This window comes from Pan paniscus, chromosome 6, assembly GCF_029289425.2.
Source record: "Pan paniscus chromosome 6, NHGRI_mPanPan1-v2.0_pri, whole genome shotgun sequence".
Classification (NCBI taxonomy): domain Eukaryota; kingdom Metazoa; phylum Chordata; class Mammalia; order Primates; family Hominidae; genus Pan; species Pan paniscus.
Window position 1 is genome coordinate 114,130,335 of NC_073255.2, and position 12,798 is coordinate 114,143,132.

Here is a 12,798-nt window from a genome sequence, read left to right on the forward strand (position 1 = left end):
GGAGATACACCTAATGTAAATGACAAGTTAATGGGTGCAGCACACCAACATGGCTCATGTATACATATGTAACAAACCTGCACGTTGTGCCCATGTACCCTATAACTTAACATATAATAAAAAAATAATAATAACAATACAAAAATTAACTAGGCGTGGTGGTACATGCCTATAATCCCAGCTACTCGGGAGGCTGAGGCATGAGAATCACATGAACCCGGGAGACAGAGGTTGCAGTGAGCTGACATGCGCAACCTGCACTCCAGCCTGGGAGACACAGTGAGACTCTGTCTCAGAAAAAAAAAAAACTCTACACTGTATTTCTGGGCTAAAAACAAATTTATAAAGAACATTGCTTTGTTTTTAAGAGACAGGGTCTCACTCTGTCATCCAGGCTGGAATGTGGTGGCACATTCATAGCTCACTGAAGCCTCAAATTCCTAGGCTCAAGCCATCCTCCTGCCTCAGCCTCTCACTGGGATTACAGGTGTCCAGAATCCTGATTTTTTATGTATAATCTAAACCTCCTTACAAATGTGTCCTTTTTTTTCCTCCCCACAAAACTATCCCTGCTTTTAATTCATTTTCTTTTGGAGTCTTTATTTATCCTTTACTTAAATCATTACTTAATTTCAAGCATTTACTGAATCAATATATAACACATATCAGATGCAGGACACCTTTCATATAAGTTACCTCACTGAATCGTTACAATTTTAAAAAATGTTTTATTATGAACATGTTCAGACCAGGTGTGGTGGCTCACACCTGTAATCCCAGCACTTTGGGAGGCCAAGGCGTGCAGATCACCTGAGGTCAGGAGTTCAAAACCAGCCTGATCAACATGGTGAAACCCCGTCTCTACTAAAAACACAAAATTAGCCGGGTGTGGTGGCACATGCCTGTAATCCCAGCTACCCAGGAGCCTGAAAATCACCTGAACCCGGGAGGTGGAGGTTGCAGTGAGCCGAGAAAGCGCCATTGCACTCCAGCCTGGGCAACAAGAGTGAAACTCTGTCTCAAAAAACAAGAAAAGAAAAGAAAATTTTTCAAACATATACAAAGTAGAGAGAACAGTGTAATAAACCCAATATTCCATTTCCCAATTTCAAAAGTTATCATCATACTGCCTACTCATTTTCCTCAACCCAACAAAACTGGATTATTTAAAAGCAAATCTCAGAAACGGTAGTCTCATCTGTAAAAATGTTTCAGTGTATATCTCTAAAACATAGACTCTATATTTCCCATAATGAGAATATTATCAGCCTAAACATCGATTAATACCAACTCCTTAATATCAAATATCCTGTCCATGTTCAAAGTCCTTGATGTCTCAATTAGTTTTAATAGTAACACATTGTGATGAGGAAAGAGAGGTTCATAGATTTAATACCTTTCTACACCATATTCAGTACACATCAAATTTCTAATTTGACACCCTGGTCCTCTTTCCATACAACTCAGCTGCCTTTTCATAATGTTTAGAAAGACATATATATATATAAAATATGTGTATATTAATATGTTATTAATAATATATCATATGTGTGTGTATATATACATATATATTATATGTGTGTATATTATCTTACAAAAGTGGCCTTTTCTTTTCTGAGTACTTTAATTTCAGCTGAATAACATAAAGGTGTTTCGGTGTCTGGAACCTGAGACAGACTTTTATTCTATTAATCATTCACTGCCCACTATCATAAAATAGGTGGAAATATAAGATGCCAGTATAAGACACAAACTTCCATGGTGTCTGTTGTGCTCTAGTATCTAGTATTATCCATACTGGAGCCTCCTCTCAGGATACCGCAGTCATCATAAAGTGATGATAATGATGATGACAACAACAATAGGCTTCTACCAGGGAGAGACAGTATAGTCCCATGGATGAGTGAAGGATTACTGAGATGTTTACAATGAGCTTTAAACTTCCTAGGAGAAAAAGCTATATGGGTCAATCCTGGAAAGGTAAATGGGTTGCAAAACTGAATACTCCAGCAACCGCTTTTATTCACATACCTTACACCACATGAGATAAAAGAAATTAAAATATAAGCCATTTTGTCATCACAGTCACCTACATTTTAAAAAGCAGATGTATTTGTAAGGCTCTCCCCTCTTAAGACATGTTGGGATTTTCTTTTTTTTTTTTTTCTTGAGACAGTCTTGCTCTGTCGCCCAGGCTGGAGTGCAGTGGCACGATCTCAGCTCACTGCAACCTCCGCCTCCCAGGTTCAAGTGATTCTCCCACCTCAGCCTCCTGAGTAGCCAGGATTACAGGCACGTGCCACCACATCTGGCTAGTTTTGCTACTTTTAGTAAAGATGGGGTTTCACCATGTTGGCCAGGCTGGTCTCAAACTCCTGACCTCAGGGGATCCACCCACCTCAGCCTCCCAAAGTGCTGGGATTACAGGCATGAGCCACCGTGCCGGGCTGACACTTTGGGACTTTTTCAAAATATAACAATGAAATAAAGAGCTGTTTGAAAATAATATTTAAAAGTTATAGAACACAAATCAAACAAGAAACAAAATAGATTCCTTTATACTGACCTTCAAAAATATTGTTCTAAGCTCAGCTGGATCTGCTCTCTTGGTTAAAGCCACCTATAAATAAACATAAAAATGTTTATGTTATTACAACAAAGCTGAGAAATCAAGCTAGCCAACTAAAGGAAAATAAATCTCAGATTAAAAATTAGTGCATTTCATTTTTGTACTTAAATACCATGTTGCCCCAGTGCATAAACTATGCCCCCTTCCCATTTTAAATTAGACTCCTTATGTAGCTTCTAAAATGATAAAATTTTATGCAAGGAACCAGTAGCAAAATCTCTTAATATCTAATGTTGAATGTATATCATTTCTTAAAAAGAAAAGGTGAAACATTGCAAACACCTGTCATTTTTTACTTGTAATCCAGTGTAAACCATGCCCTTTCACAGGAGAATTTAAGTATACAAATGTTTGTCAACTATGCAAGAGAACATATTTCTTTTTTTTTTTTTTTTTTTTGAGACAGTCTCTCTCTGTTGCCCAGGCTGGAGTGTAGTGGTGCAATCTCGGCTCACTGCAACCTCTGCCTCCCAGGTTCAAGCGATTCTCCTGCCTCAGCCTCCTGAGTAGCTGGGATTGCAGGCGCGTACTACCACTCCCAGCTAATTTATGTATTTTTAGTAGAGATAGGGTTTCACCATGTTGGCCAGGCTGGTCTCAAACTCCTGACCTCAAGTGATCTGCCCGCCTCAGCCTCGCCTCCCAAAGTGCTAAGATTATGGGCGTGAGCCATCGTGCCCAGCCAAGAGAACATATTTCTTAAAGAAGTCAGTGAACTAAGGAAATCATATTAACTCAAGGGAGTTACTTCTCACAGTTTCACCATGAACAGGCATGTATACCTCACTGCCTGGGCATGCCAAAGAACCTCTCCTCCTCTCCTCAGTTTTTAATTAATAAATCATAGGTCTCCAAAGGTATGATGTTATTCTACATATTTTAGAAATACAAGTGGCTGTGGTTATCTTTGAAGAGCAAAAATTGACAGATTAGCTCAGAATGGGTGTTGTGCTTAATTCTGCAGGCCACAAAGTCCAAAAACATTGCTGGGGAAAAGCAAGACAAACTTCAACATGGCTTCCTCAGGCCAACACAAAAGAGTCCTTATGTGGAACCAAACAGTGGGTTTATTCAATGTCCCAACACCCAATCCTCCTAGCAAAAAACATCATGAGACTGGGTTCCCACCAAGCACAGAGCCACCCCATGATGAAGCCAAGGAGAGGTTCCTGGAACCACCCAACACTGGACCCATGTTGCTATCCACAGGGAGACTTATGCAAATTGTCCTAAATCCCTTCTGTGAGCTAGTGAAGGCTGTTCTGAGATCTTTGGACAATGAGTTCTCTGTCTCTAAATATGGAACTGCCTGAGCTCCTAGGCTCTCCACTGTCAGGAATAATTTTATTAACTAATCACTAGAATGGGAGTAGTCTTTCTGAAACCAGATGGTCGGTCACCTTGTTTCCCAAAGCAAGACTGATAACTCTTCATTTCAGCTGAGTGCTTGTAACCACCAAGGCTATTGATAAGAATTTGTAATACTTTTTTTTTTTTTTCTTTGAGATGGAGTTTCACTCTTGTTGCCCAGGCTGGAGTGCAATGATGCAGTCTTAGCTCACTGCAAACTCAGCCTCCCAGGTTCAAACGATTCTCCTGCCTCAGCCTCCCAAGTAGTTGGGATTATAGGCATGCACCACCATGCCCGGCTAATTTTTTATTTTTAGTACAGATGGGGTTTTACCACGTTGGCCAGGCTGGTCTCCAACTCGTGACTTTAGGTGATCTGCCCGCCTCAGACTCCCAAAACGCTGGGATTACAGGCATGAGCCACTGTGCCCAGCCATGAATTTTTAATCTTTTTAAAAATCCTGAATTAGTAAGTGTTCTCTGCTGTTCAATAGAGGAGAAGAAAATGTACTGCTAGTTAACCTAAGATGAATGACTCTGCTGCCCTAAAAGCTTCAGAGAGGACTCCCTCCTCTCAGGTCTCTATTCTGAGAAAGGTAGGGTAGGACGAACACAAGAGAAGATGGGACAGCATAAAGATGCCCCCATCCTCCACTTTAAGAGCAGAAAAATCTCCTCCTTGATGGTAAGAGTCCCACATCTCATGGAAGTACATAACACTTTTTTCAAAAGCATATGGTACCCTAAGTTCTTAACTGTTTTCCTCTTAAAAGCAAAATAAATTTTCCACAAAATGAAGTATTCTTCGTAATTCTAAAATAGAATTAATTCTTTATGCCATGAACTTTGTAAGGTCTTCCCTGGGCAATGCTATTTCAGAGTGAACCTCCCCTGCCCTCAATTTTCATAGCACATTTCTGCTTAAGGATCCTGAAATGTATATTCAGTGCTCCCCATCAGAACTACACCTCAAAGGGGGGAAAAAAGTGTTCATTTTGTAACCTTCTCAGGGTCTAGGGCAGAGAACACAAATCAAAACAAAGACAGAGAATGACCCAACACTTATAAGGCATGTTGCCTAACATTTACAGTTTTCTAAGCAAGACTATTATCTCATTGGATTCTCACTGCAAATCAGTCAGATAAGATGGATATTACTGCCCTAATTTTACGGAAGAGGAAACCAAAGCTCAGAAAGCATCAATTATTTCCCCCAAAAAGTCAGATTACGTGCCAATCTGCGCTGACATTTCTAAATGTTTTCTGAGCTGAGATCAGATCCCAAATACTCCATCTGTTACCGTAGTGGCCTTCCTACAGACCCACATTACAGGCAGCTTCAAAGTGTTGATAACTTGCATTAGCTGGCAATATAATACAGTCATGCATCACTTAACAACAGGATAACATTCTGAAAAATGCATTGTTAAGTGATTTCATCATTGTGTGAACATCATATAGTGTACTTATACAAACCTAGATGGTGTAGCCTACTACATACCTAGGCAAATGAGATAGCCTATTGCTCCTAGGCTACAAATCTATACAGCATGTTCCTATACTGATTACTGTAGGCAACTGTAAAACAAGTATCTAAACATAGAAAAGGTGTGGTAAAAATATGGTTTTAAAAGATAAAAAGTGGAACACCTGTACAGGGCAGCTCCACTATAATTTATGGAGCCACCATCATATATGCAGTCCTTCATTGATGAAAACATCCTTATGTGGTACATAACTGCAATATAGTACAAGCCTAAAAATCAAAACTCTCCCAATTTCTCCTAACAGTGTGTAGTGTCTGTCCAATGCTGTGATTAAGGACATGATCTTACAGGAATGGTGGCTCATACCTATAATCCCAGCACTTTGGGAGGCCAAGGTGGGAGGATCACTTGAGCCCTGGAGTTTGAGATTAGCCTGGGCAACACAGTGACACCCCATCTTCATTAAAAAAAAAGAACATGGCCTTAGTGTCAGATCATCCTCAAATAGGGAGCAGGACCAACCTCATAAACTCACTGGCCATGTGACTTGGAGGCCCTGACCTCTCAGCCTCACTTTCCTCATTTATAAAATGGGGAGTCCTAGACAGCTAGAAAATATGAGATAATTACACAAAGTGCTTAGCACCAAAAGGGCCACACAGTTAAAGTGCTCAATAAATGGTATCTATTACTATTTGTATTATTTATCCAAAGATGTTTATGTTCTACCATGTTTACTCCTTAAGAAATCTAAATGATGGGTAAACTGGCTCATAATTTAGAAGGGATAAATTAGCAAAAGAGAAGAGAAAGAAACTCATGGGTCTTCAAACACACTCACCAAACCACTAAATAAACATTGTGGCCGTCCTAACTGATAATTGTCTCAGCTACCCTACCCCCAACCCAGAGTTCCAGGTACAGCAAATGGTTAATGATCACCACAAGATTTCTCTGAGGCCCACTAAAATTTGGCTCAGGTCCTGGTACATTCTATTTAAGGATAGATAAGTATGGTTCAACAGGGGATGGATTCAGAAAAATTACTACCAGCCTCCTGGGCCTCATCTCTATAGTAATTCCATCTATTATTCACCAGTCAAATGCTGTGTGGCTGTTCGGAATTTCCATTTATACTGCTACCTCCCATTCCTATCTTCTTGTTTAAGTGTCATTTGCTATGAATGACGAACACTTACACAACTTAATTGAAGACAATGCAAAGTTACCATGAGATGTACCAGTTTTTTAAAGGTGTATTTCAATGAATTCTACCTGGTGGCAAAACCAATACCCAGGAAGTTCTATGAGCTGGAAAAAGGAAGCCACAGAAATGTAGCCACCCTTTTAAAGTCAATTCAGAACAGCTGTCCAGCATGCATACTTTGCATTACATAAGCTTGGGATTATTAGACTTAGTTCATTCTTGGGCTTTAGAAGCCTGGAATTATTAGACTTAGTTCATTCTTGGGGTTTAGAAGAGTCATCAAACTTTAGATTGTTTCCAGAAGGCTTACTTTCACCGTTACATTTTTTTCTCATATATTAATAGCATGCAAATATTTACAGCTACTATTGTTATAACTGCCTGATTTTCTTTATGATTCTTCTTCTGAATTTGCATTTGTAAGAATAGATTCCAACATTAAAACAAAAATTTTATATCAAGAATTTTAAATCAAGTAACTGGTTTTCAAACATACAGAGTAACACTAAGAAGAAAGGGGTCCTTTACCGATTACTATGAAATATTATTTGCTAACAAGATAAAGAATTTTGTTGAAATTTGATAACATTTTACTCTGATTCCAAATTTAAGGGAAAAAGAGAGGGTTTTGGTGTTTTGTTTTGTTTTTTTTTTTTTTTTAGTTGGGGGTCTCATTGTGTCACTCAGGCTGGAGTGCAGTGGTGCGATCATGGCTTACTGCAGCCTCACATTCCTGGGCTCAAGCAATCCTCCCACCTCAGCCTCCTGAGTAGCTGAGGCTAAATGCATGTGTCACCAGGCCCCACTAATTTTTTAATTTTTTTGTAGAGACAGTCTCACTATGTTGCTCAAGCTAGTCTCAAACTCCTGGCCTCAAGTGATCCTTCCATCTTGGCCTCCCAAAGTGCTGGGTTTACAAGCATGAGCCACCATGCCTGGCCCAGAAAGGGGCAATGTTGGAACAGAAAAACTCTATGCATAGTTTCTTCCACAAACTGGGAAAAGTCTATCATTATTTAACTTTAGTATGGAAATTTCAGGTCGATTCAATGAGTCTATGCTCCACAGAAGCAAAATTTGAGAATCACTGAATATGTAAAACTTTTTGACAAGATAAACACTGGTTATAATTGTGTAAGTCATCAATAGCGTTTGCAAAACACATACTAGGTAGGTACATCCTAGAAATAAAAAGAAAAACAATAACACAATTTCAAGAACTGGTGTTTTTAAAAAGGCAGGGGGTGGGGGAGAACATGGCAAGAAGAATACAAAAGTCATCTTTCAGGACAAATGAATTCACTCTCCTTCTAATATGAGTTAGAGCAGCCATAGGTAGGGGGTCACCAGAAAATTCCTACCTGTAGGAATATTTTTTAAACAGACTTTCTTACAAGGGAATCAAGCCACAGTTGCAGGCTCATTACTTTAACAAATCACAGTGGTATAGAATGGTGTATTCAAAATAGTTGTCAGATCTAAGAGAGGATGGTGGGGAAGAATATAAGAAAACCTACATGAAAATAAGAAATGCTAATTTGAAAAATAAAATGCAAAGAAAAGCAAAGCTCTCCTCTTTCACTGGGAGGCTGTAGAGATGTGAGACCACCATCTCTGTGAGGGCACCTTACTCCTCAGATCAACCCCAACTCTGGCAAAGATCAGGAAACAAAGTAGATGCTCTGGAAGTGCTGAATATAGAATAAAGTCTTTCAGGTCAGTAAAAATCTGACATTTACAATGAAAATAGGCAACTCTCTTCAGATCAATGGTTCTCAAAGTGTGGAGACCATCAGCATCACCTGGGAACTTTTAAAAATACAAATTATCACACCCATCCCAGACCCAAAGAATCAGAAACTGGGTGAGGCCCAGCAATTCCCTATGATTTAACAAGCCCTCCAGGTGACCCTGATGCAGTTAAAGTTTAAGAACCACAGCTTTAGATAATGTCCAATTTTAATGTACTGATTATAAGATGTAGGTTCTCAGTCCTCGCTGCATATTCAAGTCCCCTGAGGTGCTTTTAGGTTTTACAAAACCCAAACCATACCAAAGGTCAATCAAATGAAAATTTCTAGAATGGATATCTTTAGAGCTCCCTCAAGAAATTACGATGTGTGGGTGGACTGAGAACAACTGCGTTAGGACCCGAGGCCCAACCTCAGCTGCTACGTCACCAACTGTACAGCACAGCCCTTCCTCAGCAATACTTCCCCAGTCACCCTCCCAAACCTGAAACATCTGAAAGCCAAGACAAGCACAGACTTACACTGAAAATTCTACCATCATAAAGTAAATATTTGCCTTAGATAAGAACTACAAACTCAAAGAGGTAGCTCATCAAAAGCAAGCTTCTGGGTGTGTGTGTGGGTGGGTGGGTGTAAATAAGCATGCAGTGACAAGCAGGAAACGGAGACAGAAGGAGAAATAGTCCTGCATAGTCTTTTGAACCTGAGGAAATAGTGCAGTAGATGGCCCTGAATCCCAAAGAAAAGTATTCTTGGGTGTAACCTAACCACTTAGAAGCTGAGGCCCACCCTCCTTCTTTATCTTCCTATACTAAAGACACTAGAAGGCTGAAACTACAATTCCCAGACTCCCTTGCTGCTATGCGGCCTATGTGCCATCAATTAGATGAAATTGAGTGAGATTTGGCAAATGTTTGGGAGTTGGGGGGCACCTTCTGCTGTTTCTGCCAAGCACGCACCATTGCTGGAAGTGTCTAGTTTTCCTGTGGCAACCTCCTGCCCTCCCATGTCAGTGGCCACATGGTCCTGAAACACTCTCCACTTGGCAGGCGGCATTGTGACTGCACAGGAGGTCACTGCTGTCTTGGTGGCCTGCTCTGCTTGAGACTCTAGACGTCATTCTTTAGAGCTCAACCTCAAGTCTGTTTCTTTACCTTCCCAACAAATTGTGTAAGCCATTTAATATCCTGTAATAAATCTCTCTCTGCTTAAACCAGCTAGAGTAGATTCTGTTCTCTGCGAGTGAGCCCTGACTGATACAATCAGTAATTGCAAAAGAAAGTTTGGAATTCCCTAAAACCACAGTTACCATTAACTTGAGAAGAAGAAAAAGGTATCTCAAACTTAAGAAAATAATTTTTTATTGAAACCACTGAGTCACTCATCCTTCATCCTACAGTTTCCCTACGACCTAATAAATGAAGAGCAGTCATTATGGGAAAAGTTACTGAAATATAAATTAGTACAAAGACAAGATGCCCTGTTAAGCATTCTTCAAACCACAACATTTCTATGTAATCAGCTGGCAAAACTTCATTTCACTCAACAGTTGACTTATAAAGTATCAGACACCACAAATGTTAACCCACTGGGTAATTACATCAGCGAGTCATTTCAGAGGCGCTAGAGATGTTTATCAGAAGGATTCAGTAGGTTGTGATGTATGTTAGATTTCACTCTGCTCTGTTGTAGAACATAAACTAGAAAGCCATCATCATTAAAATTCTGATATTAAGAGGCAGAGTATAACAGTTAAGAATGAATGGTGGTGTTTTAGCTGGGTTCTGTTATGCCAAAAGCGCCTGAAACATACTAGTTCTGGATTTTACTATTATTGTTATTAAGCTGACCTCTACCCGCTAGATGGGAGTAGCAACCCCTTCCCCAACAAACTGCAACAACCAAGAAACTGTCTCCAGAGGTTGCTAAAAGAAATCCTCTTGGGGGCCAAACTACCCCACCCCCCAGCTAACAACCACTCCTTAGATGGTGATGCTCTACTTGCTCATCCATGCAACACAATCACCTATGGGAAGGCTGCAGTGTACTAGGCCCAGCGCCAGGCACCGAGGAGAAAACACCCAATAAATCAGAAACCCTGCCCCAAGCAGGGAAAGCTGACTTATCGACAAGTGGTTGGTACAAAATGTATGATGATACATGCTATCATAAGGCAGAGTGGCAGGAGAATTAATACACTAATTCTGCTAAAGTTGAGGGTCACAGAGGCAGTCTTTGGAGCCGGATCACTTATTATTAATTATAACGATAACAATGACCATCTAACTTTTACTGGGTCCTTAACTCTATGCCAGGCATTATGCTAATGGCTTTATATCTTATTTCATTTATATACTGTATCATTAAAACTCTTTAAGGGGAAGAGTGAGTAATATCCCCACTTTTCAAATAAAGAAGCTGAGGTACTAAAGAGTCTTAAATGAATACCAGTAGATCACACAGCCAGAAATGACCCCTGAGCTCAGGTTATTTAGACACTAATTATAATACCGGAAGGATATTCCCAGAGTTTAGCAAGCAAAAAGGGGGACTTTAAAGCTACCTTTAAGAATGGAGCCACTGGACAACATTGTAATTGTAACCAATTTAAAATAAATTCTTTTTAATTTGGCATTATGATTCATAAATGCCCATGGCTCAGTAGAAGGCAGAAATGCCTAGTGCAGAATATTATTCTCCAGTATTTTATGCTGAATTCAGTCTCAATTTTTGTAAGCATCAAGGTTACAGTATAATTAGGAACCAGCTGCAATTGTAATTACCACGCCCAATATAATTTGTTACATATTAGCAAGTGTCAAATTACTACTGCTCCTTAAATGAATAAAAACTGATTGTGCTATTCTGAAGACTGGGGCTATGTTCCTGATGGGGAACAAAGGAATATAAAAAGTATATGACGTATTTATAAAGTGCTGAAAAGCTCTACTTAGGAGATCACAAGTTGCTGAAGCCCAGATAATGCCATAAAAAGTTAAACACTTCTGAGAGAGAAAAGCTAATTTAATAAATACAGAGGAAGAGGAAGCCAAAAATGAAAGGACAATAAAGAAGTTGCTTCCATTAAATATGCCTTACCTGTCCAAAATCCTGCTATCAACCTCATCTAACTGAAGCACGTCAAGAACCAGAAAGAAGCAAAAAGGAAAAGGAAAGGGGCTCTCTGCACAGCTGGAGGCTCATCTCAAAGACGACACACCATCTCACTTGAGTGAGCCCTCCTGGGCCCTATTCCACAGCCCACAGCTTTTGACATGACTCTAATGCTTTGCAAACATTAGCTTACTGACACTCTCAACAGCTCTGAGGAGTAGACACTGTTATGTCCATTTTACAGATGAGGAAACTGAGGCACAGAGAGGTTGAGTAACTTCCCCAAGTCACACAGTTAGCAAGTGGCAGATCCCTAATTTGATTGCAAATCTATGATTTCAGCCATTATGTGATACTGTCCTTCAGAGGAAAAGAAAGCACAATATTGAGCAGGCAAGAGAATCCAGAGATCAAAAGAAAATTAGGACACAAGAGTCTGATTTCTGAGCATCCCCCAGTCTGACCTTCAGGGCAAGGGCAGGGAGCTTCCCATTTCAGATACAACTGTGGTTATGACAGCCCAGTGCTTCTGGCCCTCCTTGCTGTTCCCGGTTCTCCTCCCTTCTCCCAACCTTCTTACTGGTGTAAGAATAGAGAGCCTTGGGCCTGTGTGGCCAGACTTCTGACCTCTTGGGCAACTGCAGGATGGAGACTGATTGCCTTTTGAGCCTCAGCTCTCTTCCTCTTGTTCTCCTAGGATGGGAGTACAGCAGCCAAACGGTAGAGAGCCTTGGGCCTATGTGGCCAGACTTCTGACCTCTTGGGCAACTGCAGGATGGAGACTGATTGCCTTTTGAGCCTCAGCTCTCTTCCTCTTCTTCTCCTAGGATGGGAGTACAGCAGCCAAACGGTGAGCTTAGTCCCATCCACTTCCATCTTCTCTTTTGTGCCCTTCATCCCCCCGCATTTTGTTCTTTTTGCCCTCTGATACCTCCTAGTGCCCTATCATCTCTACCCCCAGGGACTCAGGAGATCATGCAGCAGAAGCAGAAAAAGGCAAACGAGAAGAAGGAGGAACCCAAGTAGCTTTGTGGCTTCACTCCAATCTCTCTTGCCCTTCACTTCTGTGCCTGGAGCCAGTCCCACCACACTCGCATTTCCTCCTGTAGTGACCACAGGTCCCAGCACCGATGGCTTCCCTTCGCCATGAGTCTGCAGTGGGTCCCTTTTGTACTTCCTTCCCCTCAGGTAGCCTCTCTCCCTATGGGCCACTCCTGGGGTGAGGGGGTTAGCCCTTCCCAGTGTTTTTATTCCTGTGGG

General features: G+C 40.7%; 1 protein-coding gene across 1 annotated transcript in view; it reads right to left on the reverse strand.

Annotated features, from left to right (window-relative positions):
* SLC25A13 (solute carrier family 25 member 13) overlaps positions 1-12,798 on the reverse strand; it is a 201,450-nt gene that overhangs the window by 173,492 nt on the left and 15,160 nt on the right. The window contains exon 2 of the mRNA XM_003809698.3: positions 2,567-2,620. Coding sequence (XP_003809746.2) covers positions 2,567-2,620 — 54 coding nt within the window. The remainder of the gene's footprint in view (positions 1-2,566; positions 2,621-12,798) is intronic.